General features: G+C 39.6%; 1 protein-coding gene across 4 annotated transcripts in view; it reads right to left on the reverse strand.

Annotated features, from left to right (window-relative positions):
- The window catches only part of LOC109566912 (ATP-binding cassette sub-family C member 4-like), a 727,713-nt gene that overhangs the window by 637,827 nt on the left and 62,535 nt on the right, over window positions 1–27,351 (reverse strand). For all 4 annotated transcript variants that reach the window (XM_070799902.1, XM_070799904.1, XM_070799905.1 and 1 more), the window contains exons 16-20: window positions 27,208–27,348; window positions 26,412–26,449; window positions 25,643–25,737; window positions 18,633–18,779; window positions 14,749–14,828 (exon numbers count right to left, since the gene is read on the reverse strand). In XM_070799902.1, coding sequence (XP_070656003.1) covers window positions 14,749–14,828; window positions 18,633–18,779; window positions 25,643–25,737; window positions 26,412–26,449; window positions 27,208–27,348 — 501 coding nt within the window. The remainder of the gene's footprint in view (window positions 1–14,748; window positions 14,829–18,632; window positions 18,780–25,642; window positions 25,738–26,411; window positions 26,450–27,207; window positions 27,349–27,351) is intronic.

Here is a 27,351-nt window from a genome sequence, read left to right on the forward strand (position 1 = left end):
CAGCCCCAAGCATCCAGCATCGTGCATCGAACCTGGACTGGCAACTCGTTCCTTACATGATATTTTACATGTTTCAATGTCATTCTCTCAAATCTTCCCACCCTCTCCCTCTCCCGCAGAGTCCATAAGACTGTTCTATACATCAGTGTCTCTTTTGCTGTCTCGTACACCGGGTTATTGTTACCATATTTCTAAATTCCATATATATGCGTTAGTATACTGTATTTATGTTTTTCCTTCTGGCTTATTTCACTCTGTATAATAGGCTCCAGTTTCATCCACCTCATTAGAACTGATTCAAATGTATTCTTTTTAATGGCTGAGTAATACTCCATTGTGTATATGTACCACAGCTTTCTTATCCATTCATCTGCTGATGGACATCTAGGTTGCTTCCATGTCCTGGCTATTATAAACAGTGCTGTGATGAACATTGGGGTACACGTGTCTCTTTCCCTTCTGGTTTCCTCAGTGTGTATGCCCAGCAGAGGGATTGCTGGATCATAAGGCAGTTCTATTTCCAGTTTTTTAAGGAATCTCCACACTGTTCTCCATAGTGGCTGTACTAGTTTACATTCCCACCAACAGTGTAAGAGGGTTCCCTTTTCTCCACACCCTCTCCAGCATTTATTATTTGTAGACTTTTGGATTGCAGCCATTCTGACTGGTGTGAAATGGTACCTCATAGGGGTTTTGATTTGCATTTCTCTGATAATGAGTGATGTTGAGCATCTTTTCATGTGTTTGTTAGCCATCTGTATGTCTTCTTTGGAGAAATGTCTATTTAGTTCTTTGGCCCATTTTTTGATTGGGTTGTTTATTTTTCTGGAGTTGAGCTGTAGGAGTTGCTTGTATATTTTTGAGATTAGTTGTTTGTCAGTTGCTTCATTTGCTATTATTTTCTCCCATTCTGAAGGCTGTCTTTTCACCTTGCTAATAGTTTCCTTTGATGTGCAGAAGCTTTTAAGGTTAATTAGGTCCCATTTGTTTATTTTTGATTTTATTTACAATATTCTGGGAGGTGGGTCATAGAGGATCCTGCTGTGATGTATGTCAGAGAGTGTTTTGCCTATGTTCTCCTCTAGGAGTTTTATAGTTTCTGGTCTTACATTTAGATCTTTAATCCATTTTGAGTTTATTTTTGTGTATGGTGTTAGAAAGTGTTCTAGTTTCATTCTTTTACAAGTGGTTGACCAGATTTCCCAGCACCACTTGTTAAAGAGATTGTCTTTAATCCATTGTATATTCTTGCCTCCTTTGTCAAAGATAAGGTGTCCATATGTGCGTGGATTTATCTATGGGCTTTCTATTTTATTCCATTGATCAATATTTCTGTCTTTGTGCCAGTACCATACTGTCTTGATAACTGTGGCTGTGTAGTAGAGCCTGAAGTCAGGTATGTTGATTCCTCCAGTTCCATTCTTCTTTCTCAAGATCGCTTTGGCTATTCGAGGTTTTTTGTATTTCCATACAAATTGTGAAATTATTTGTTCTAGCTCTGTGAAGAATACTGTTGGTAGCTTGATAGGGATTGCGTTGAATCTATAAATTGCTTTGGGTAGTATACTCATTTTCACTATATTGATTCTTCCAATCCATGAACATGGTATATTTCTCCATCTATTAGTGTCCTCTTTGATTTCTTTCACCAGTGTTTTATAGTTTTCTATATATAGGTCTTTAGTTTCTTTAGGTAGATATATTCCTAAGTATTTTATTCTTTCCGTTGCAATGGTGAATGGAATTGTTTCCTTAATTTCTCTTTCTGTTTTCTCATTATTAGTGTATAGGAATGCAAGGGATTTCTGTGTGTTGATTTTATATCCTGCAACTTTACTATAGTCATTGATTAGTTCTAGTAATTTTCTGGTGGAATCTTTAGGGTTTTCTATGTAGAGGATCATGTCATCTGCAAATAGTGAGAGATTTACTTCTTCTTTTCCAATTTGGATTCCTTTTATTTCTTTTTCTGCTCTGATTGCTGTGGCCAAAACTTCCAAAACTATGTTGAATAGTAATGGTGAAAGTGGGCACCCTTGTCTTGTTCCTGACTTTAGAGGAAATGCTTTCAATTTTTCACCATTGAGGATAATGTTTGCTGTGGGTTTGTCATATATAGCTTTTATTATGTTGAGGTATGTTCCTTCTATTCCTGCTTTCTGGAGAGTTTTTATCATAAATGGATGTTGAATTTTGTCAAAGGCTTTCTCTGCATCTAGTGAAATAATCATATGGTTTTTATTTTTCAATTTGTTAATGTGGTGTATTACATTGATCGATTTGCGGATATTGAAGAATCCTTGCATCCCTGGGATAAAGCCCACTTGATAATGGTGTATGATCTTTTTAATGTGTTGTTGGATTCTGGTTGCTAGAATTTTGTTAAGGATTTTTGCATCTATGTTCATCAGTGATATTGGCCTGTAGTTTTCTTTTTTTGTGGGATCTTTGTCAGGTTTTGGTATTAGGGTGATGGTGGCCTCATAGAATGAGTTTGGAAGTTTACCTTCCTCTGCAATTTTTTGGAAGAGTTTGAGCAGGATAGGTGTCAGCTCTTCTCTAAATTTTTGGTAGAATTCAGCTGTGAAGCCGTCTGGACCGGGGCTTTTGTTTGCTGGAAGATTTTTGATTACAGTTTCAATTTCCATGCTTGTGACGGGTCTGTTAAGATTTTCTATTTCTTCCTGGTCGAGTTTTGGAAAGTTGTACTTTTCTAAGAATTTGTCCATTTCTTCCACGTTGTCCATTTTATTGGCATATAATTGTTGATAGTAGTCTCTTATGATCCTTTGTATTTCTGTGTTGTCTGTTGTGATCTCTCCATTTTCGTTTCTAATTTTGTTGATTTGATTTTTCTCCCTTTGTTTCTTGATGAGTCGGGATCATACTTATCAGTAATTACCTTAAACGTAAATGGGTTGAATGCCCCAACCAAAAGACAAAGACTGGCTGAATGGATACAAAAACAAGACCCCTACATATGTTGTCTACAAGAGACCCACCTCAAAACAGGGGACACATACAGACTGAAAGTGAAGGGCTGGAAAAAGATTTTCCATGCAAATAGGGACCAAAATAAAGCAGGAGTAGCAATACTCATATCAGATAAAATAGACTTTAAAACAAAGGCTGTGAAGAGAGACAAAGAAGGTCACTACATAATGATCAAAGGATCAATTCAAGAAGAAGATATAACAATTATAAATATATATGCACCCAACACGGGAGCACCACAGTACGTAAGACAAATGCTAACAAGTATGAAAGGAGAAATTAACAATAACACAATAATAGTGGGAGACTGTAATACCCCACTTACACCTATGGATAGATCAACTAAACAGAAAATTAACAAGGAAACACAAACTTTAAACGATACAATAGACCAGTTAGACCTAATTGATATCTATAGGACATTTCATCCCAAAACAATGAATTTCACCTTTTTCTCAAGCGCACATGGAACCTTCTCCAGGATAGATCACATCCTGGGCCATAAAGCTAGCCTTGGTAAATTCAAAAAAATAGAAATCATTCCAAGCATTTTTTCTGACCACAATGCAGTAAGATTAGATCTCAATTACAGGAGAAAAACTATTAAAAATTCCAACATATGGAGGCTGAACAGCACACTGCTGAATAACCAACAAATCACAGAAGAAATCAAAAAAGAAATCAAAATTTGCATAGAAATGAATGAAAATGAAAATACAACAACCCAAAACCTGTGGGACAGGGTAAAAGCAGTCCTAAGGGGAAAGTTCATAGCAATACAGGCACACCTCCAGAAACAAGAAAAAAGTCAAATAAATAACCTAACTCTACACCTAAAGCCACTAGAAAAGGAAGAAATGAAGAACCCCAGGGTTAGTAGAAGGAAAGAAATCTTAAAAATTAGAGCAGAAATAAATGCAAAAGAAACAAAAGAGACCATAGCAAAAATCAACAAAACCAAAAGCTGGTTCTTTGAAAGGATAAATAAAATTGACAAACCATTAGCCAGACTCATCAAGAAACAAAGGGAGAAAAATCAAATCAACAAAATTAGAAACGAAAATGGAGAGATCACAACAGACAACACAGAAATACAAAGGATCATAAGAGACTACTATCAACAATTATATGCCAATAAAATGGACAACGTGGAAGAAATGGACAAATTCTTAGAAAAGTACAACTTTCCAAAACTGGACCAGGAAGAAATAGAAAATCTTAACAGACCCATCACAAGCATGGAAATTGAAACTGTAATCAAAAATCTTCCAGCAAACAAAAGCCCCGGTCCAGACGGCTTCACAGCTGAATTCTACCAAAAATTTAGAGAAGAGCTGACACCTATCCTGCTCAAACTCTTCCAGAAAATTGCAGAGGAAGGTAAACTTCCAAACTCATTCTATGAGGCCACCATAACCCTAATACCAAAACCTGACAAAGATCCCACAAAAAAAGAAAACTACAGGCCAATATCACTGATGAACATAGATGCAAAAATCCTTAACAAAATTCTAGCAATCAGAATCCAACAACACATTAAAAAGATCATACACCATGATCAAGTGGGCTTTATCCCAGGGATGCAAGGATTCTTCAATATCCGCAAATCAGTCAATGTAATACACCACATTAACAAATTGAAAAATAAAAACCATATGATTATCTCAATAGATGCAGAGAAAGCCTTTGACAAAATTCAACATCCATTTATGATAAAAACTCTCCAGAAAGCAGGAATAGAAGGAACATACCTCAACATAATAAAAGCTATATATGACAAACTCACTGCAAACATTATCCTCAATGGTGAAAAATTGAAAGCATTTCCTCTAAAGTCAGGAACAAGACAAGGGTGCCCACTTTCACCATTACTATTCAACATAGTTTTGGAAGTTTTGGCCACAGCAATCAGAGCAGAAAAAGAAATAAAAGGAATCCAAATTGGAAAAGAAGAAGTAAAACTCTCACTATTTGCAGATGACATGATCCTCTACATAGAAAACCCTAAAGATTCCACCAGAAAATTACTAGAAATAATCAATGACTACAGTAAAGTTGCAGGATATAAAATCAACACACAGAAATCCCTTGCATTCCTATACACTAATAATGAGAAAACAGAAAGAGAAATTAAGGAAACAATTCCATTCACCATTGCAACGGAAAGAATAAAATACTTAGGAATATATCTACCTAAAGAAACTAAAGACCTATATATAGAAAACTATAAAACACTGGTGAAAGAAATCAAAGAGGACACTAATAGATGGAGAAATATACCATGTTCATGGATTGGAAGAATCAATATAGTGAAAATGAGTATACTACCCAAAGCAATTTATAGATTCAACGCAATCCCTATCAAGCTACCAACAGTATTCTTCACAGAGCTAGAACAAATAATTTCACAATTTGTATGGAAATACAAAAAACCTCGAATAGCCAAAGCGATCTTGAGAAAGAAGAATGGAACTGGAGGAATCAACCTACCTGACTTCAGGCTCTACTACAAAGCCACAGTTATCAAGACAGTATGGTACTGGCACAAAGACAGAAATATTGATCAATGGAATAAAATAGAAAGCCCAGAGATAAATCCACGCACATATGGACACCTTATCTTCGACAAAGGAGGCAAGAATATACAATGGATTAAAGACAATCTCTTTAACAAGTGGTGCTGGGAAATCTGGTCAACCACTTGTAAAAGAATGAAACTGGACCACTTTCTAACACCATACACAAAAATAAACTCAAAATGGATTAAAGATCTAAACGTAAGACCAGAAACTATAAAACTCCTAGAGGAGAACATAGGCAAAACACTCTCCGACATACATCACAGCAGGATCCTCTATGACCCACCTCCCAGAATATTGGAAATAAAAACAAAAATAAACAAATGGGACCTAATTAACCTTAAAAGCTTCTGCACATCAAAGGAAACTATTAGCAAGGTGAAAAGACAGCCTTCAGAATGGGAGAAAATAATAGCAAATGAAGCAACCGACAAACAACTAATCTCAAAAATATACAAGCAACTCCTACAGCTCAACTCCAGAAAAATAAACGACCCAATCAAAAAATGGGCCAAAGAACTAAATAGACATTTCTCCAAAAAAGACATACAGATGGCTAACAAACACATGAAAAGATGCTCAACATCACTCATTATCAGAGAAATGCAAATCAAAACCACTATGAGGTACCATTTCACACCAGTCAGAATGGCTGCGATCCAAAAGTCTACAAATAATAATTGCTGGAGAGGGTGTGGAGAAAAGGGAACCCTCTTACACTGTTGGTGGGAATGTAAACTAGTACAGCCACTATGGAGAACAGTGTGGAGATTCCTTAAAAAACTGGAAATAGAACTGCCTTATGATCCAGCAACTCCACTGCTGGGCATACACACTGAGGAAACCAGAAGGGAAAGAGACACGTGTACCCCAATGTTCATCGCAGCACTGTTTATAATAGCCAAGACATGGAAGCAACCTAGATGTCCATCAGCAGATGAATGGATAAGAAAGCTGTGGTACATATACACAATGGAGTATTACTCAGCCATTAAAAAAATACATTTGAATCAGTTCTAATGAGGTGGATGAAACTGGAGCCTATTATACAGAGTGAAGTAAGCCAGAAGGAAAAACATAAATACAGTATTCTAACGCATATATATGGAATTTAGAAAGATGGTAACAATAACCCTGTGTACGAGACAGCAAAAGAGACACTGATGTATAGAACATTCTTATGGACTCTGTGGGAGAGGGAGAGGGTGGGAAGATTTGGGAGAATGACATTGTAACATGTAAAATATCATGTAAGAAACGAGTTGCCAGTCCAGGTTCGATGCACGATGCTGGATGCTTGGGGCTGGTGCACTGGGACGACCCAGAGGGATGGTATGGGGAGGGAGGAGGGAGGAGGGTTCAGGATGGGGAACACATGTATACCTGTGGTGGATTCATTTTGATATTTGTCAAAACTAATACAATTATGTAAAGTTTAAAAATAAAATAAAATTTAAAAAAAAAATTACAAAATATTTCTAAAATTAAAGAAGACCTAAATAAGCAGAGAGAGACAAATATTCGTAATTGCAGATCCAACATTGTTAAGACTCAGATTTCTCAAAATATTCTATAGCTAAAAGGAAACATTAATAAAATGTTCAGGCTTTTATTTAAAAACAAATTGAAAGATTTCTAAAATTGATACATAAAAGTAAAGAATCCAGAATGATCAAAGCAAACTTGACAAAGAAACACAAAGTTAGACAATTTAAACTATGGGTTTCATCTCTTGTTAAAATGTACAGTAACTAAGAATGCAGTATTGGTATAAGGATCAAAATATTGGCATAAACTGCAACTACTCAGGAACAAAATCTATTACACAGATGCAGATTTCCTTAATTCAATGCATAAAAGTGTTTAACAAATATGTCCAGAATAATTGGAAAAAATAAAACTCAACCACTAATTACTCTTTCACATTTTAAAATTAGTGCAAGATGCATCAATATCCAAAAAGGTAGAACACAGAAAAGTATCTTCACACTCCTAAGGATGTATCCAAAGATTTCTTAGGATACAAAAACATCAACTACGGTTCGATGCACGATACTGGATGCTTGGGGCTAGTGCACTGGGATGACCCAGAGGGATGGTATGGGGAGGGAGGAGGGTTCAGGATGGGGAACACATGTATACCTGTGGCGGATTCATTTTGATATTTGGCAAAACTAATACAATTATGTAAAGTTTAAAATTAAAAAAAAACATCAACTACAAAAGAAATAAAAAAAAAGGTAAACATTAGACTTCATCAAAATTAAACCTTGACCTCCACTAAGGATATAAATGGCAAGCCACTGACAGGAAGAAAATATCATGGCATTGAAACATGTATAATATCATATATGAAATGAGTAGCCAGTCCAGGTTCGATGCAGGATACTGGAAGCTTGGGGCTGGTGCACTGGGACGACCCAGAGGGATGGTACGGGGAAGGAGGAGGGAGGAGGGTTCAGGATGGGGAACACATGTATACCTGTGGCAGATTCATGTTGATATTTGGCAAAACCAATACAATATTGCAAAGTTAAAAAATAAAATTAAAAAAGAAAAAATATCCACAAAGGACTAGCATTAAATATATATTAAAAATAAACATCCCCAAGGGGGATTTGAGGAAGCGGTTGGGGAAGTGATCAACACATCACAGAAATCTCAAAATGACAAACTCATTATTCAGTGGGAGAGGCTGCAATACTCTACACACTTTCCCTGACATCTCCACACAATGAAATGCAAGGGTCAGTGGTGCTGAGACAAGTAAAGGCTGTAAAAGCAAGTGACCCATAATAACCTATTACACTGAATCTCAGGCTACAGTTCTCAATATCCAGATGCAGTGGTATGTTCTTTTGCACTCCCCTTTCTGGAAAGAAATGACCACATTCACATTTTCTTTTTCTTGGGCATTTTTACTTCATACAACTGCAGTCAGTGCATTCTTTTTGTGCTGAGGAGGGAATGACACGGTCCCTGGTGTTCCCACCACGGCCTCCATTGGTGACTCAAGGGCATTTGCCCTTTGTGACCATGAAAGGACGTGAAGTCTAGTTCAGCTCTGCCAAGCTGCTGATTCCCCCCCCCCACCGCCCCCGAATGACGGATGTGTGGGGAATAAGCGTTTTGCAACTTAGTTTTCCTCAATAAATTACAGTATTTTGCTGAGAGCAGCTGTGTGAAAGTTCACATGCTCAGAGCAGTCCCAAACTTTTTTGTGTGTGTGGAAAATTACAATGCCTAAACCTAATTTCCACATCTCACCTTCATTTTCACTTGTTTTACCAGTAGGAAGACTCCTTGGAGGTGATGATTTCAATGACAAGAATTGTAGATAATTGAGACTGCTTATTCAGTGTTATTTGGGACTTTGGCAAATTGTATGAAAATTACATTACTCTGAAATATTTAATGCTCAATGGTCTATCTTGAAAACAACTGATTTTTACTTTGTGAGTCTATATAAGAAAGTGTCCATCAAAATTTACAAGGATTACAATCCTAGAATCTCTGTGATACAAATTCATGAGATATTTATGGGCCTGGAAACTGTCTCTGACAATAAATTTAATGCAACATAATGCCACTTTGGAGAAGGCAATGGCACCCCACTCCAGTACTCTTGCCTGGAAAATCCCATGGACAGAGGAACCTGGTGGGCTGCAGCCCATGAGCTCTCGAAGAGTCAGATACGACTGAGTGACTTCAATTTCACTTTTCACTTTCATGCATTGGAGAAGGAAATGGCAACCCACTCCAGTGTTCTTGCCTGGAGAATCCCAGGGAAGGGGGAGCCTGGTGGGCTGCCGTCCATTGAGTTGCCCAGAGTCGGACACTACTGAAGCGACTTAGCAGCAGCAGCAATGCCACTTTGCCAAAGGCAAAAGGAGAAGAGGGTGACAGAGAATGAGATGGCTGGATGGCATCACTGACTCAATGGAAATGAACTTGGGCAAACTCCCAATAGGAAGCTTGAAGGAAGAACAGGAAGGCCTGGCGTGCTGCAGTTCATAGAATCACAAAGAGTCGAACATGACTTAGCGACTGAACAACAACAAATACCACTGTCATCAGACTATTTCTCTTACCTAAGACACACATGTGGTATTTTTAAAATGGTTACCCATTACTTAGTGCTCAACATGCATTTATATATTATGCAAAAATTAATTAAAATGAATTTCATTTTGTCTTCCCAAAAACATTAGGAAGTGGGTATTACTTTCTCCATTTTACAGAAAGGAGAGTGTGGCTTTGTGGGGCAGAGATGGTAAGAGGGAGAGCTGGGATGGGGGCTTGGAAAGGTAGACTGCGGGGCTCTGCACTGACGCACTTTAACGCTGTTGACATCATGAATGATTATCAGGTGCAATCACACCACATAAATTGACATTTTTATGCTGCTTTCCTTCGTCCTTTGAAATGGTGAACAACTCCAATTTGCCCAACCACTTATATAATGTGACTGGACAGGCTGGTAGCTGTGAGAGTCAGTGTACAGGATGGTGCACAAACTCATGATTGTTTCTCTATTGGAATGTTGTCTCTGAGTGACATCACCTGAGAGGGTGGATTGTCCTGCAGTGTAGACCACTACTCAGAGTCCAGGGTTTGCCTTAGCCACACTTGGCATCACTATCACAAAATATTAAATAAATTATCTGAAATACCATTTAAGGGAATGAGAAGGAATTAGATGAGGGAAAGTATATGGAATAAACACTTTCAGTTCAGTTCAGTTCAGTTTAGTCACTCAGTTGTGTTTGACTCTTTGCGACCCCATGAATTGCAGCACGCCAGGCCTCCCTGTCCATCACCAGCTCCTGGAGTTCACTCAGACTCACGTCCATCGAGTTGGTGATGCCATCCAGCCATCTCATCCTCTGTCGTCCCCTTCTCCTCCTGCCCCCAATCCCTCCCAGCATCAGAGTCTTTTCCAATGAGTCAATTCTTCCCATGAGGTGGCCAAAGTACTGGAGTTTCAGCTTTAGCATCAGTCATTCCAAAGAACACCCATGACTGATCTCCTTTAGAATGGACTGGTTGGATCTCCTTGCAGTCCAAGGGACTCTCAAGAGTCTTCTCCAACACCACAGTTCAAAAGCATCAATTCTTTGGCACTCAGCTTTCTTCACAGTCCAAATCCCACATCCATACATGACCACTGGAAAAACCATAGCCTTGACTAGACGGACCTTTTTTTGGCAAAGTAATGTCTCCGCTTTTGAATATGCTATCTAGGTTGGTCATAACTTTCCTTCCAAGGAGTAAGCGTCTTTTAATTTCATGGCTGCAGTCACCATGTGCAGTGATTTTGGAGCCCCAGAAAATAAAGTCTGCCACTGTTTCCACTGTTTCCCCATCTATTTCCCATGAAGTGATGGGACCAGAGGCCATGATCTTAGTTTTCTGAATGTTGAGCTTTAAGCCAAATTTTCCACTCTCCTCTTTCACTTTCATCAAGAGGCTTTTGAGTTCCTCTTCACTTTCTGCCATAAGGGTGGTGTCATCTGCATATCTGAGGTTATTGATATTTCTCTTGGCAATCTTGATTCCAGCTTGTGCTTCTTCCAGCCCAGCATTTCTCATGATGTACTTTGCATATAAGTTAAATAAGCAGGGTGACAATATACAGCCTTGACGTACTCCTTTTCCTGTTTGGAACCAGTCTGTTGTTCCATGTCCAGTTCTAACTGTTGTTTCCTGACCTGCATACAGGTTTCTCAAGAGGCAGGTCAGGTGGTCTGGTATTCCCATCTCTTTCAGAATTTTCCACGGTTTATTGTGATCCACACAGTCAAAGGCTTTGGCATAGTCAACAAAGCAGAAATAGATGTTTTTCTGGAACTCTCTTGCTTTTTCCATGATCCAGCAGATGTTGGCAATTTGATCTCTGGTTCCTCTTCCTTTTTTTTTTTAAGTAATAAAAATAAAAATGATCAAGAATCTTCTAAAGTTTATCAAATAAACCAAGGATAAGCAAAATCATCAAAAATGAGTTTGAACACTGGTGCACTAACACAGCTGAACAATGCCCTTCCAGACCCTTCCCTTCTAGCCTCTCAGCTGATCATAGAGAGAAAGCCTGGGTCCCACACAGGAACTCTGCTTCCAGCATCTACAGTGGCCTTTCCCTCTCATCTGGGATCAAAGCTCACCACCAAATCTCTGCCATCTCCTAGACCAGGTTCCCTAACTGCCTCAAACCTCCACATCCAGTTTGCCTTCCAGGACTTCTTCCACAGGGCTCCCACAAATAGGATTCCAAAGTCATCAAGGGGTGAATCTCTGGATGTCTTCCTTCCCTGGGGAGGGAGAAGACCTATGAGGGGCGGGCTTCATGCCTGATTCACCCCTGTACTTCCCGGCCTCAATCCTTATTTGTTGAAGGGAAGGATGGAAGAGAGCGAAAATTCTCCAATCATACTCCCCTCCCAGAAACTAAAATCTCAAACAACAGGCAAGAGCTTCTCAGACCCTGCATTCCAGATGGGCCTCTCTCCTGATTCATTCAAATTCTTTCCACCCTGTCTTCACCTCAGCTCCCTCCAAACCTCCTGGATTTGCAGTCCTTTGCTCTTTAACTCCTCGGGTCACCAGACGCCTCCTGATTCCAAATCACCAACAAGTTTCTGTGGACTCACCTCATTTGCACTGAACAGATCTGTCCTTCTTCGGGTCTCCACCATATTTCCTCCTCTCATCCTTGCTGTTCATTATCCATCTTCAGTACTTCCCTTCTCTCTCTGCTTTCTCCCTGAATATCAGGGCTTTCTTAAGCTTCTGATCTGGGCTCCTAAAATGCTTTCCTCTCTCTGGGCAATCTTATCCATCCTCATGGATTTAGCTACCTGCTCAGTGAAGAATACGCAGGCTCCATGCTCATCCCAGTTCTCTCTCTCAAAGAGCAGACTCTTACTTCTAATGAACTATAGGACACTTCCAGCAAACTTCAAGATAATTGAACTACAAGTGGTAGGGGAAGGACTGGAAATCAGCTAGACTAGAAATTTCTCTTCTCTTTAATGAGAGTATTTCCTGCTGAAATCAGGTAGCATCTACCTCTGTCCCTCTACATGCCATCCAAAAATATGTGACAAATTCTGATTATGATGACTAACCATATGCTAAGCACAAGGTGGAAACCCAACCTTGGCCTAGCTTGCTGTAGCAAAGAAACAGAACCTTTCACAAAATCCTTTCAAAGTAATTTACAATCACTGTCAAAACCTGACACTGTTTTTAGGGAAAAATTGTTTCTGGGGATAAATTATGTAGCTTAACCCAGCAGGGCATAATTATAAAATAAGTTTGCAGAAGAGAAAAAAACAATCAGACATCTTTGTAGTAAAAGTCCTCTGCCTCCGAGTCTCAGTTCTCATTGGTAACAGTGGAAGCCTTGCCCTCAGACTGCACTGTCTGTAGGACACTGTTGCACTGTTCATTGCTGCATTTCTCTGTGCAGCTTTTGATAAATGCATTTCATTCCCAAAATTAACACTTGGAAAGAAAAAGTAAATTCCCCACATGCTTAATCACTGATAAGTAGACAAAATAACAGAGGGGAAAACAAACAAACAAACAAACAAAAAACATAACACTCCATAAGAGCAACAATACTGAATGTGAGAATGAGAGCTGAGATGACCTAACATTATTTCTTAGACCTCAAGTTCACAGACAAACTGAGGCTAGATAGAAAATATTCCTGTAAGTCTCTCTCTCTCTTTTTAAAGACACCTTAAGACAGAGCAATCAGCTTGTAAAAAGAAAAACTGCCTACGTAAACAAAAGACATTTTCTGAGATGACTTTGATCCCGGAATCGAATTACTGGCTTAAAAGCTTTTGTGTCTTTAAAGGTGCTGTCTATGGTCCTTCTTGGACTCCTCAGGTGGCTCAGTGCTAAGAATCTGCCTGCAATGCAGCAGATGCAGGAGACACGAGTTTGATCTCAGGGTTAGGAAGATTCCCTGGACAAGGAAATGGCAACCAACTCCAGTATTCTTGCCTGAGAAATCCCATGGATGGAGGAGCATGGCAGGCTGCCATCCACGGTGTCACAAAAGAGTCGGACACAACTTAGCAACTAAACAACACTGACCTTATTAAAATATTATTTTCACCGTATTTTTAGCCAATCTTTTCTTTGCAAGTAACCACACCTGGCTTTATCCAAATAAAACGGTGCAGCAGATATCTGTCCTCTGTGGGAGTACAATGCATCATGCTCGTGCTCAGTTGTGTCTCAGTCTTTGCAGCCCCATGGATGGCAGCTCACCAGGCTCCTCTGTCCACGAATTTTCTAGGCAAGAATACTGAAGTGGGTTGCCATTCCCTTCTCCAGGGCATCTTCCCAACCCAGGGATTGATTCCACGTCTCTTGAATCTCCTGCATTGGCAGAATTGATGCTTTTGAACTGTGGTGTTGGAGAAGACTCTTGAGAGTCCCTTGGACTGCAAGGAGATCCAACCAGTCCATTCTAAAGGAGATCAGTCCTGGGTGTTCATTGGAAGGACTGATGTTGAAGCTGAAACTCCAATACTTTGGCCACCTGATGTGAAGAGCTGACTCATTTGAAAAGACTCTGATGCTGGGAAAGATTGAGGGCAGGAGGAGAAGGGGAGGACAGAGGATGAGATGGTTGGATGGCATCACTGACTCACTGGACAAGAGTTTGGGTAAACTCTGGGAGTTGGTGATGGACAGGGAGTTGGTGGCGTGCTGCGGTTCACGGGGTCTCAAAGAGTCGGACACAACTGAGCAACTGAACTGAACTGAGCCACCTGGGAAGCCTAATAAAATGCATAATTTAATTAATCTAGGCTATCTTTCCATGAGAGGTGGTTATTTTTATATTACGAAATGTGCTCATAATAAAGGGATTCCACGCCAGGCACTTTGGAGGCAGAGGCAGAACCACTTACCCAGCACGTCGCTGCTTCAGACCAACGTTGACGTGACTGTGTAGCCACTCCTGCCCCAAGGGTTACTCATGTTAACTCAGGATCTCAATCAGAACAGCACCTCTTTCTCACAAACACAGCCTTTACTGAAGATAACAGGACACACTGCCAGGCTTAAAGGCTCACCCTCAGCCCCTGTGAGAAGGCCTTGAGAAACAGGCACTCTGCTCTTCCCTGTGAAAACTCTGACAGGACTGTTACATTACCTGGATGAAATCAAGAAATATCAGGGGCAGTAAGTCATCCATATGCCCAATGTCTTTGGAGAAACGATTCAAAATTCTTCCTGCAAGAACAAGATACAAGAAAATACTCATTACCTCAGGAGCTTTAAGAGAAATAATTCATGCACATATCACAATAATATTTTTGAAGACTATGTATTTAGGGACTTCCCAGTGCAGGGGACATGGGTTCAATCCCTGGTCCGGGAAGATTCCACATGCCGCAGAGAAACTAAGCCTGTGCGCCACAACTACTGAAGCTCATGCGCCTAGAGCCTGAGCTCTGCAACAGAAAAACCCACCACAATGTGAACCCCAGGCACTGAAGTGAAGAGTAACCCTTGCTTGCTGTTAACTAGAGAAAGCCCATGTGCAGCAAGTAAAAATAAACCTAATGCAACTAAAAATAAATGAATAAATCTTAAAAAAAATAAAGTACATGTATTAAATATTTAATATATTGGGCTTCTCCAGGGACTCAGTGCTAAAGAATCCATCTGCCAATGCAGGAGATATAAGAGACAGGGGTTCAATCCCTGGGTCAGGAAGATCCCTTAGAGAAGGAAATGGCAACCTACTCCAGTATTCTTGCCTGGGAAATCCTATGGACAGAGGAGCCTGGCAGGCTACAGTCCATGGGACTACAGAAGAGTTGGTCATGACTTAGAGGTAAAAACAACAACAAGTTTAATATATTACAAACTCATATGAAATAAGCCAATGTCAGTGGTAAAAAGAAAGACAAAATAGGATGATACCTAAAGAGAAACAAAAATACCACCAAATGGCAGTGGGTGGGGAAGTGAAACTTAGCCCTGATTTTTAAAAGAATGGGGGAACCCTATGTCAGTATCAGGAAGAATTGCTGGATTTGAGAAAGTTCCCTCGCTTTAGATCCATCCTGTCTAAGGCTCACTCCAAGTGCTAAATCTGTAAATAAACAGTTGTAAAATACCTAAGTTAATCTTAATTGTGATACCAATTTTGCTTTAATTATCAAGATTAATTTTGCCAAGTGATGCTTGCTACAATAAACATAATTATATCCTCTCTCTAATTTTTTTTTCCCTCCATCGGCTAACAGTACTTCACATTTCGGGAAATTTTGGATTCTGGCCATTTCCAAGTTGTGAGTTTACTATTGCAATAATAAGTCGCTATTTTCAGAGGTGTACCAGATGTGACAAGCACAGACTTATGAATAAGCATCTAAGAAGACCACCAGAATGTAGGCAGGAAAACAGAAATATTACTAAATGACTAAGAATCACTTATCATTGACTTTATTTCCTTTCTCAGAATCCACAATAATAGCATATCCTTAAGTCTGCAGGACAGAATATGGGAATTTCTGGTAAATATCTGGCATAAACTAAAAATGTCACATCAGTAAATAAAAGATGCTGCAGCCATCAGGACTCTGCAGCCACCCCTGCAAGGGTAGTGAACCCTGAGGAGACTCAGGATGACAAAGAACAGGACACTGGCCCCAGACAGGGGAGGTGCATATCAAAGAAACTGTAACAGGGAGGAGCCAATTTGGACTCCATGCTGGATCTGTTTCTTTGACCATTGCTAGTCATTGCTTTGGTCAGGGAACCCTGCCCCTCTGCCTGAACGTTAAACTAAAGTGGCTCTTTTCAGCTCACAGGGAGACAATCTGACCCTCACCACATGTGAATGGCTGCAGAAAAGAAAAAATGAACAAATATCCTCTTATTGTGCAAGATAAATGGCCTTTTGACTTTACTTCTTCACCTCCTCTCCTCTCTGTTCTATAAAAGAACCAGGCATCCAGATCCCAATAAGATGGCTATTTTGAGACATCAGTCTGCCATCTTCCCAGTCTGCCAGTTTTCCAAATAAAGTCATTATTCTTTGACTTAACACATTGTCTGTAAGATTTATCAGCGTTTTGAGGCGAGCAGAGCCAGCTTGAACTTGGTAACAAGTAACACCACTCTGTGTGGTTCTCTCTTCATGCCATCACATTCCAGAAACAAAGATACCATAAATAATCTATTATAAATTCTACTTTTGAAAATAAACACAGGGAAGAGTTCAATTTAATATACCACTAAAAGAGTAAATAACTGGCCCCTAAACCTTTAGGCCTATCTTTGCAATCCTTATTCGGGCTTCTATTTTCTTGAAAGGATGAAGTTCTGATAATAGACACGGGAAGGTGAGACAAGATACACACTGTGTGTGCCTTCTGCTCTAGAATTGGTGACCTTAAAGATTTAAACTTGGTTCCAAATCCTTGAATAATTAATCAGCATCTGGAGAAGCCTACAGGTCATCAAGAGCCTGGTTAACAGTGGTCACAAGCTGTGATAACAGAAATTCAGTCCCACTTGATGCTCCCAAATTTACAACTATAGTTTCCACATTAACAGGAAAAGTAGAGCAACTTCACAGCTATAATAGCAAAGATTCTTCCAATCACTTCCTCACTCCATTCATAATAAAATGAGATTGTGTGAGCCTCTGCAGTTTACAATCCTGTGCTCCTCACAGTGCCTGGACTAAAGAACATGTGTTGAATAAATCTGCACAAGATGCTGCACTAAACAGTCTTATTTAATCCTCACAACAGTCTTGTGAAACAGGAAGGGCAGCAGTTAATTCCATTTCACAGGAAAGAAGTTCCCAGACACCATGTTGACATCCTCACTGAGGTTCATTAGGCACTAACCCTGTGCTAAGTGCTGTGAATGTATTAACCTGCTTCATGCCCACAACATCAAGATATCAGTAAGTGTGTGAACAGTATCCTCATTTCATAGGTAAGAAAACTGAGACACAGAGAAATTAAATAACTAGTATATAAGTATTAACATAACTATAACTGGCTATTACTATTAGTAACTATCTCCAGGACTGAACCGATAAAGTTGGCTCCAGGGTCCATACTTATAACCATGACAACATCCTGCCTGGAGATTTGCCTGCCCAGTAGTATCTACCTACTTTCTCCTCGGTCACACAGATAGTTGATGGCCAGGCCAAAGCTACTGCTGTCCTCTCTCCAGTCACATCCTGGCCTCAACAGGCCGTGTCAATTATGACCTGCAAAAACAAAGCCACCCCTGTGTTTCAGCACAAGTCTAACCAACTGAACAGAGTGGGCATGTGTGCTGATGAACTAGCTCTTCATAGGAACCCAGGTCAGGAGGCTACCTTCCAAAGCAAGACAGGTTGAAGGCCTCAGGGTGTAGGAAGCAACCACTGGGAGCCCTTTAGGGACACTCTTACTTAATAATGAATATCCACCTGCTAGGTATCACAGACATCTTTAATGTAACCAAAAGTCCATTGTAAAACTAGAGAGTTGATTTTATCGAAGAGGATGTTTACATTTCATTGATTTTGTATTTTAATTAATCTTACTTTACCATTTAGGTAAAATTCAAAATATGAGCATATGTCAGAGCTCTGTGGTCCCAGAAATGGATGGGCAATGAAAGAAACAAACACACAGCCTGTCTCCTGTAGAGATGTTCTTGGAAGATGGTCCTTCCTAGTTAGCTTAACACCATGTACCACAGCCAATGTTTTAACAACAAGTCAAAAACATTTCAACACAATATGCCACATAACAAATGGACTCCTAAATCATACTGCAAAGTACACATTCATGTATTTTTACATGAATGCATAAATTGGAATGAAAGCTTATATGCTCCTATATTCAGATTTTCTCTGGTAGGAAAAATTACCAGTGAAGCTTTTTGTAGAAAATGAATAAACATACACAGTGATTTTCTTCCAAGCATCTCTTCCACTTTCAAATATGAAAATGCAAATAGGCACTTAATGTTTTAACAAGACATATTCATTATGAAATTTCATGTCTGACTTACCTATTGGATTTCTATGGAAGAACAATACCGGAGCTCTTAAAATGGACTCCAACATTTTGTTGTGCAAAGCTCGTGAAGAATTAACAAGGATGTAGAATATCAACAGAGATCTTGTGATACCAAAAAGGACAGTAGACACAGTTAACCCTGAAATAAAGAAGCATCAATCAGCACAAGATCTCTGTCTTATGCTCAGCCATGCTAAAGCATGGCAGGCAGTTTAAAAAGATACTGTGCATTTTATTCTATAGATAATATTTGTATAGAGATTTACATATATATAGAATAAAAACATATATATAAAGTAGGTTATCTAAGAGTTTAATGCTTTCAAAAATACATTTATAAAGAAAAGTGTAAAAATCACTGTTTTCCTCTCACTAAATAGAAACAACATGGGGGGAAAATGTGTAAACTGCAGCTTCATTCTAGCCTTGCCTAATTCAATTACAAGTTCTAATAAAACTTATAAGAAAGATAAATATACAAGTAACTGATCTTCCTTTCTCCACATTTCAAATCTCATTATTTACAACATGTCCCATAATATAAAAGTAAGGTATGCTTTGGTGAAAGTGAAAGTGTTAGTTGCTCAGTCAAGTCATACTCTGTAATCCCATGGACTGTAGCCCTCAGGTTCTTCTATCTATGGAATTCTCCAGGCAAGAATACTGGAGTGGATTGCTATTTCCTTTTCCAATGCTTTGCTACCAGCACGTGATTTAACAGGGAAGAGGAGAAGCGATCTACAATTTCCTTGTAATTTACAAGGAAATATACTTCCATGTAAAGTAGCTTTTTAAGAACCTATTGTATAACACAGGGAACTCTACTTGATGTTCTGTGGTGACCTAATTGGGAAGGAAATCCAAAGAGAGGATATATGTTCAACTGGTTGACTTGGCTGTACAACAGAAATTAACACAACATTGGAAAGCAACTATAATAAAAATTAATAAAAATTTAAAACATTAAAAATAAAGTAGCTACTTCTGTGCCCAAGTAGCTATAAAGAGCATGAAAAGACCATGTTAAGTTGCAAGTAGACAATCTCTTTCATAACTGAACTGCAAGAAACTACAAATTATATTTTGACATGAAATAATCTAAACATGATAGTCTAAACTAATCTCTCACTATTTTATAGAACCCCAAAGCATTTGTAAATAAATATAATCATTTAAAGTTATGTCTTATCAATGACATAAATGAACACTACAATGCTCATTTAATATAAAAATTAAAATAGCCCTCCAAACATCTCTCCAACTCACAATGCTAAATAGAGTGGGGATAAATTCGGCAACATATATTCCATCAAGTACTTTTTTCCATTCAGCTAGCACATCAGTGTTATTTAAATGCTGAAAGCTGGGTAAATTCTTGAATTTCATCAACAGGCATTTGCCTTAGCCCACAATCCTATATGAATGTGTAGCAAAATCCCTTCCTTTTTCTTTAAGCCCTCATTGTCCACCAATTCAGAAGGCAAACAGCTGGTAGATTCAAGTTTCTTATCAAGTGATCAATAAAATAAATACAAAATTTCAATGAGTGGATTTTTACATAACTTAAGGGTCTGTCTAGTCAAGGCTATGGTTTTTCCAATGATCATGTATGGATATGAGAGTTGGACTGTGAAGAAAGCTGAGCACCTAAGAATTGATGCTGTTGAACGGTGGTGTTGGAGAAGACTCTTGAGAGTCCCTTGGACTGCAAGGAGATCCAACCAGTCCATCCTAAAGGAGATCAGTCCTGGGATTTCTTTGGAAGGAATGATGCTAAAGCTGAAACTCCAGTACTTTGGCCACCTCAAGCGAAGAGTTGACTCATGGGAAAAGACTCTGATGCTGGGAGGGATTGGGGGCAGGAGGAGAAGGGGATGACAGAGGATGAGATGGCTGGATGGCATCACTGACTCAATGCACATGAGTTTGGGTGAACTCCGGGAGTTGGTGATGGACAGGGAGGCCTGGCGTGCTGCGATTCATGGGGTCACAAAGAGTCGGACATGACTGAGCAACTGAACTGAACTGAACTCTTTGAATAAACTTTTTCCAAGCATTTCCTGTGAGGATATTTAAATTTTTACTTATTAAAAAAAAATATATTGGGGTATAGTTGCTTTACAATGTTGTGTTAGTTTCTGCTGTTCAACAGAGTAATTCAGCTATAAATATACATATATCCCTTCCCTCTTCCTCGCATCCCTCCCTTCTAGGTCATCACAGAGCACTGAGCTGAGCACCCTGTGCTATATAGCGGCTTCCCACTAGCTATCTGTTTTGCACATGGTAGTGTATATATGTCAATCCTAATCTTCCAATTCATTTCCTTCACCTCCCCATGCCCGCTCTGTGTCCAAACATCTATTCTCTACATCTACAACTCTATTCATTCCCTGCAAATAGGTTCATCTGTACCATTTTTTCTAGATTCCATGTTGTTGTTGTTCAGTTACATAGTCACATTCAACACTTCACAACCCCATGGACTGCAGCATGCCAGGCTTCCCTGTTACTCACCATCTCCCAGAGTTTACCCAAGTTCATGGATTGGTGATGCCATCCAACCAGCTCATCCTCTGTCTCTCTCTTGTCCTTTGCCTTCAACCTTTCCCAGAATCAGGGTCTTTTCCAGTGAGTCAGCTATTTGCATCAGAGGCCAAATAATTGGAGCTTCAGCTTCAGGATCAGTACTTCCAATGAGTATTCAGGGTTGATTTCCTCTTAGACTGACTGTTTTGATCTCCCTGCTGTCCAAGGGACTCTCAGTCTCAAGTCTTCTCTAGCACCACAGTTCTAAAGCACTAATTCTTCAGTGCTCAGCCTTCTTTATAGTCCAGCTCTCACATCCGTACATGACTACTGGAAAAACCATAGCCTTGAGTATACCACCCTTTGTCGGCAAAGTGATGTCACTGCTTTTTAACACACTGTCTAGGTTTGTCATGGCTTTCCTGCAAAGAAGCAATTGTCTTCTAACTTCATGGCTGAAGTCACCATCTGCAGTGATTTTAGAGCCCAAGAAGAGGAAATCTGTCACTGCTCCCACATTTTCCCTTCTGTTTGCTGTGAAGTGATAGGATTGGATCCCATGATCTTAGGTTTTTTTTTTTTTTTTTAAATATCCAGTTTTAGAAGCTCTTTAGTTCCTTTTTGCTTTTTGCCATTAGAGTGGTATCACCCACATATCTGAGGTTGATATTCTCCAGCAATCATGATTCCAGTGTAACACATCCAGCCTGGCATTTCACATGTTGAGCTCTGTGTATAAGTTAAATAAACGGAGTGACAATAAACAGCCTTGTTGTACTCCTTTCTCAATCCTGAACCAATCAGTTGTTCCATACAGGGTTCTAACTGTTGCTTCTTGATCTGCATACAGGTTTCTCAGGAGACAGCTAAGAAGGTCTGGTATTCCCATCACTTTAAGAGTTTTTCATAGTTTGTTATGACAAACACAGTCAAAGGCTTTAGCTTAGTTAGTGAAACAGAGGTAGATGCTTTTCTGGAATTCCCTTGCTTTCTCTATGATCCAGCCAGTGTTGGCAACTTGATCTCTGGTTCCTCTGCCTTTTCTAAACACAGCTTGACCATCTGGAAGTTCTCGGTTCACATGATGCTGAAACATAGCTTGAAGGATTTTGAGTATAACATCAGTAGCATGGGAGATGAGTGTAATTGTCTGGTGGATTGAATATTCTTTAGTACTGCCCTTCTTGGGAATTGGGATGAGGATTGACTTTTTCCAGTCCTGTGGCCACTGCTGGATTTTACAAATTTGCTGACATATTGAGTGCAGCAATTTAAATCTTTTAGGATTTTAAATAGCTCTGCTGGAATTCTATCACCTCTAGTAGCTGTATAGGCAGCCATGCTTCCTAAGGCTCACTTGACTTCACACTCCAGAATGTCTGGCTCTGAGTGAGAGACTACATCATGGTGGTTATCCAGGTCATTAAGATTTTTATTGTATAGTTCTTCTGTATATTCTTCCATCTCTTGTTGATATCTTCTACTTCAGTTAGGTCTTTATCATTTCTGTCCTTTATTGTGCCCATCTTTGGATGAAACGTTCCTTTGATATTTCCAAGTTTCTTGAAGAGATCTCTAGCCTTACACTTTCTGTTGTTTTTCCACTATTTCTTTGTATTGTCCATTGAAGAAGGGCTTCCAATCCCTCCTTGCTATTCTCTGGAACTCTGCATTTAGTTCTAGGAAGTCTTCTAGGTCTTCATAGAACTGGTCAACTTTAGCTTCTTCAGCATCAGAGGTTGGAGCTTAGACTTGGATGACTGAGATGTTGAATGGTATGCCTTGGAAATGAACTAAGATCATTCTGTCATTTTTAAGGTTGCACCCAAGAACTGCATTTTGGGCTCTTGTGGATTATGAGGGCTATTCCATTTCTTCTAAGCAATTCTTGCCCACAGTAGTAGATACAATGGTCATCTGAATTAAATTCACCCATTCTTGTACATTTTAGTTCACTGATTCTTAAGATATCTATGTTTACTCTTACTATCTCCTGCTTGACCACGTCCAATTTACCTTGATTCATGGACCTAACATTCCAGGTTCCTATGCAATACTGTTCTTTACAGCATCAGATTTTACTGTCATGAACAGACATATCCACAACTAAATGCATTTCCACTGTGGCCCAGCAACTTCATTCTGTATGGAGCTATTAGTAGCTGTCTTTTGTTCTTCCCCAGTAGCTTATTGGACACCTTATGACCTGGGGAGCTAATCTTTTGGTGTCATATCTTTTTGCCTTTTTATGCAGTTCATGGGTTTCTCATGGCTAGTACACTGGAGTGGTTTGCCTTTCTTTCCTCCAGTGGATTAAATTTTGTCAGAACTCTCCACTATGACCTGTCTGTCTTAGGTGGCCCTGCATGGCATAGCTCATGAGGGCCATGGCATAGCTCATAGCTTCACTGAGTTATGCAAGCCCCTTCACCATGATAAGGCAGTGATCCATGAAGAGGCTAGATTCTATATATATGCATTAATACATTATTTTTTCTGTTTTTTTTTTTTTTTTTCTTTCTGACTTACTTTACTTTGTATGACAAACCCTAGGTCCATCCACCTCTCGACAAATGACCCAATCTCCTTCCTTTCTATGAATAAGTAATATTCCAGTGTACATGTGTTTTATTTGCTCTGCTGCTGCTGCTAAGTCACTTCAGTCATGTCCGACCTGTGTGACGCCATAGACAGCAGCCCACCAGGCTCCTCTGTCCCCGGAATTCTCCAGGCAGGAACACTGGAGGCGGTTGCCATTTCCTTCTCCAATGCATGAAAGTGAAAAGTGAAAGTGAAGTTGCTCAGTCCAGCCCGACTCTTAGCGACCCCATGGACTGGAGCCTACCAGGCTCCTCCGTCCATGGGATTTTCCAGGCAAGAGTACTGGAGTCGGGTGCCATTGCCTTCTCCGAGTCGCTCAGTCATGTCCAACTCTTTGCAACCCCATGGACTGTAGCCCGCCAGGCTCCCCTGTCCATGGAATTCTCCAAGCATGAATACTGGAGTGGGTTGCTACTCCCTTATCCAGGGGTTCTTCCTGACCCAGGGATGAAACTCAGGTCTTCAGCATTTCAGGAAAATTCTTTACCATTTGAGCTACCCAGGGAGCCCCTCTCCCCCGATCCAGTGTATATATATATCACAAATGAAGTGAAAAGACAGTCCTGAGAATGGGAGAAAGTAATTACAAAATAAGTAACTGACCAAGAATTAATCTCCACAATATACAAACAGCTCATGCAGCTTAATATCAAAAAAAACCAAACAACCCAATCAAAAAATGGGCAGAAGACCTATATAGACCTTTATCCAAAGAAGACATACACATGGTCAAGAGGCACATGAAAAGATGCTCAATATCATTATTTGAGAAATGCAGATCAAAACTATAATAAAGTATTACCTCACACCAGTCAGAATGGCCATCATCAAAAAATATACAAACAATAAATGCTAGAGAAGGTATGGAAAAATAGATCCTTCTTGAACACTTAGTAGGAATGTAAATTGCTATAGTCACTATCGAGAACAGTATAGAGATTCCTTAAAAAAATTGAAAATAGAACTACCATACGACCCAGCAATCCCACTACTGGGCACATATGCTGAGAAAACCATAATTCAAAAGACATACGTACCCCAGTGTCCATAGCAACACTATTTACAAAAGCTAGGACATGGAAGCAACCTAAATGTCCATCAACAGATGAATGGATAAAGAAAGCATTTAAAATTTTATTAAAGACATCCTTTAAATAGTATGTAATGCTATGCTATATATATATATATCCTAAATACTCTTGTGAATAGAGAGAGTCATGTTAATAGTTAATATTAGTCTGGCAAGCCAAATTTTGAATTAATCACACAGTTGGGGAGAGATAACACTGTGATCTCAGGGTAAGAAAGAGCAGGAATCCTAATTCCAGACACTGGACTTCCCCTGCTTAGCTTCCCAAGTTATTAGTGAAGCTCAGGAAATAAGCAGTGTGGAAAGGGGAGCTTTGCATACCTGGGAGGGAATAATGCTTTTATTTGCAGCCCATGCTGCCAGAGGATTTCATCCAAGATCAATAAAAGCCAGGGTTTATTCAGACAGAATTGGAACAACCTGAACCACAGGGTGGGGATTCATTCCTATCCCCCTTGCCCATCCATATAATGGTATAAGATTTAGCTAAAGCACCTACTAGGATACACAGTAGCTACATATTTCCAGTGGCTGATTTTCTCAATATGCAATCCTGGTTTAACTACCAAAATCCAGTATGGAACAAGTTAAGAGTCTTCATTCAACCTTTTTTCTTCTAGTAGATATTTAAAATAATTATACTAATTAATTCACAGACTAAATGCGATTCAGATACTTAATCTATTAAGACATTACCTAATTACTCTGGAGCCCTCTTGTTCACGCAAACTCATTTAAGCACCTTAAACTCTGGTGTTATGGAGCAGATGACTCAACTTTACCTGAATAAACACTTAAGTACCAGTTAAGAACGAATACTACATCTTCATCTTCTTTTACATATACCCCAAAATACAGGCCATTTTGTACATTCGCCCTATGGAACAGGAAGTAAAAAATATTACACTATAGATATACATAGAATTTATACAAATATCACAAAAAATTTTCTCAATTCAAGAAATGCATATTATGCTGGAAAGTGTTTCCCAGATTGAAAGGCCCTGTGTGTATCTCCCTTTTACAAATCTGAATCATGACTTTCAGTTTTCAAAATTATCTGTGGAGATAGACTTAGAAAATGAACTTATGGTTGCCAAGGGGAAGGATAGTTAGAGAGTTTGGATGTTCACGCACAAACTGCTAGATTTAAAACAGGTAAGCAACAAGGACTTACTGTATAACACATGAAACTCTGCCCAATATTATGTGGCAGCCTGGATGGGAGGGAATTTTGGGGGAGAATGGATACATGTGTATGCATGCTGCATCCCTTCACTATTCAAATGAAACTATCACAACATTGTTGATCAGCCAGATCTCAATACAATAGTAAAAGTTCAAAAAAAGAAAAGAAAAATTGTCTGTGAAGAAGCTGCTAAAGGGAGGGGACATGGGGAGAGACCACAGGGGGATCGATCACACACCACCCACAGGAACTTTCATCTTTCTTCAGGGAAACTACGTGAGGGTCAGTCCCTTTGACTCTGTGGGAAAGTGAAGCTTCATGTAGATTTCGAAGCATTTTGGGTCAGAACAGGAATAACTCACCAGAATGCAAGCCACCAATCCTGCAGAACGTAGGCAACCTGGAGCAGGAAACAGCAGTCACTCACATACTGACATCACTGAGCCTCACACCCCGCTCACTAGGATGGGGGACGAAAAGGCTCCACAACACAGAGATAGTCTTTCTGGTTCAGGTCTGCACCAAACCCCACACCCCAGATGACCACAAGTCAGGGGAGGGCATCTTACAAGTTAATATTTTTGAAAGAAATCCCCTTTTCCCTAGAAGACTTTGCTCCCCAGATATAATGTACTTCAATGCAAATCCAAGTGGACTGCCAAAGTCAGTAACAACAGAACAAATGTTGGGATTTTTCAAAGCAAAAAGCTTGACAGGTACAGCGATGGTCAGTCCTGGGTGTCGGCTCAGCTGGGCCAGTCTCCAGTGATTCAACTAAATAGTCATCTAGATGTTGCTGTGAAGGTATTTTGTGGATGTGGCTCACATCCATTATCAGAACCTAAGTAGGAGATCACTCTTAACACTGTGGTCACCTCATTCAGTCAGTCAACGGCCCTAAGAGCAAAACCCAAGGCTTCCTGGAGGAGGAAGAAATTCTGCCTCAAGACAGCAGAGTGAGCTCCTCCCTGAGGTTCCAGCCTGCAGGCCTGCCTTTCTAATCTCACATTCACCAAGCTAGATCCCACAACCTCATGAGCCAAGTCTTTGAGATAAATCTCTTAATACAAATATTTAAAAAGAATTATAAAATTACAGTATAAATAGTATATAAATATCAAGCCAAGAGCATAAACCAAAATAAACTCCCTTACGTACCTGAGCTGCGATGTTTACTAGAATAAAGAAGATGATGATAGGCCAGTCAGCACCAGCTGTGAAGTAATTCTTATAGGTCTTAAAACCAACTTTTCCTTCCAAATGGTCCTCTACAGGTAGAGTAACCTGTATATTCTCAGTCTA

The sequence above is a fragment of the Bos indicus genome, chromosome 12 (assembly GCF_029378745.1).
Source record: "Bos indicus isolate NIAB-ARS_2022 breed Sahiwal x Tharparkar chromosome 12, NIAB-ARS_B.indTharparkar_mat_pri_1.0, whole genome shotgun sequence".
NCBI lineage: Eukaryota > Metazoa > Chordata > Mammalia > Artiodactyla > Bovidae > Bos > Bos indicus.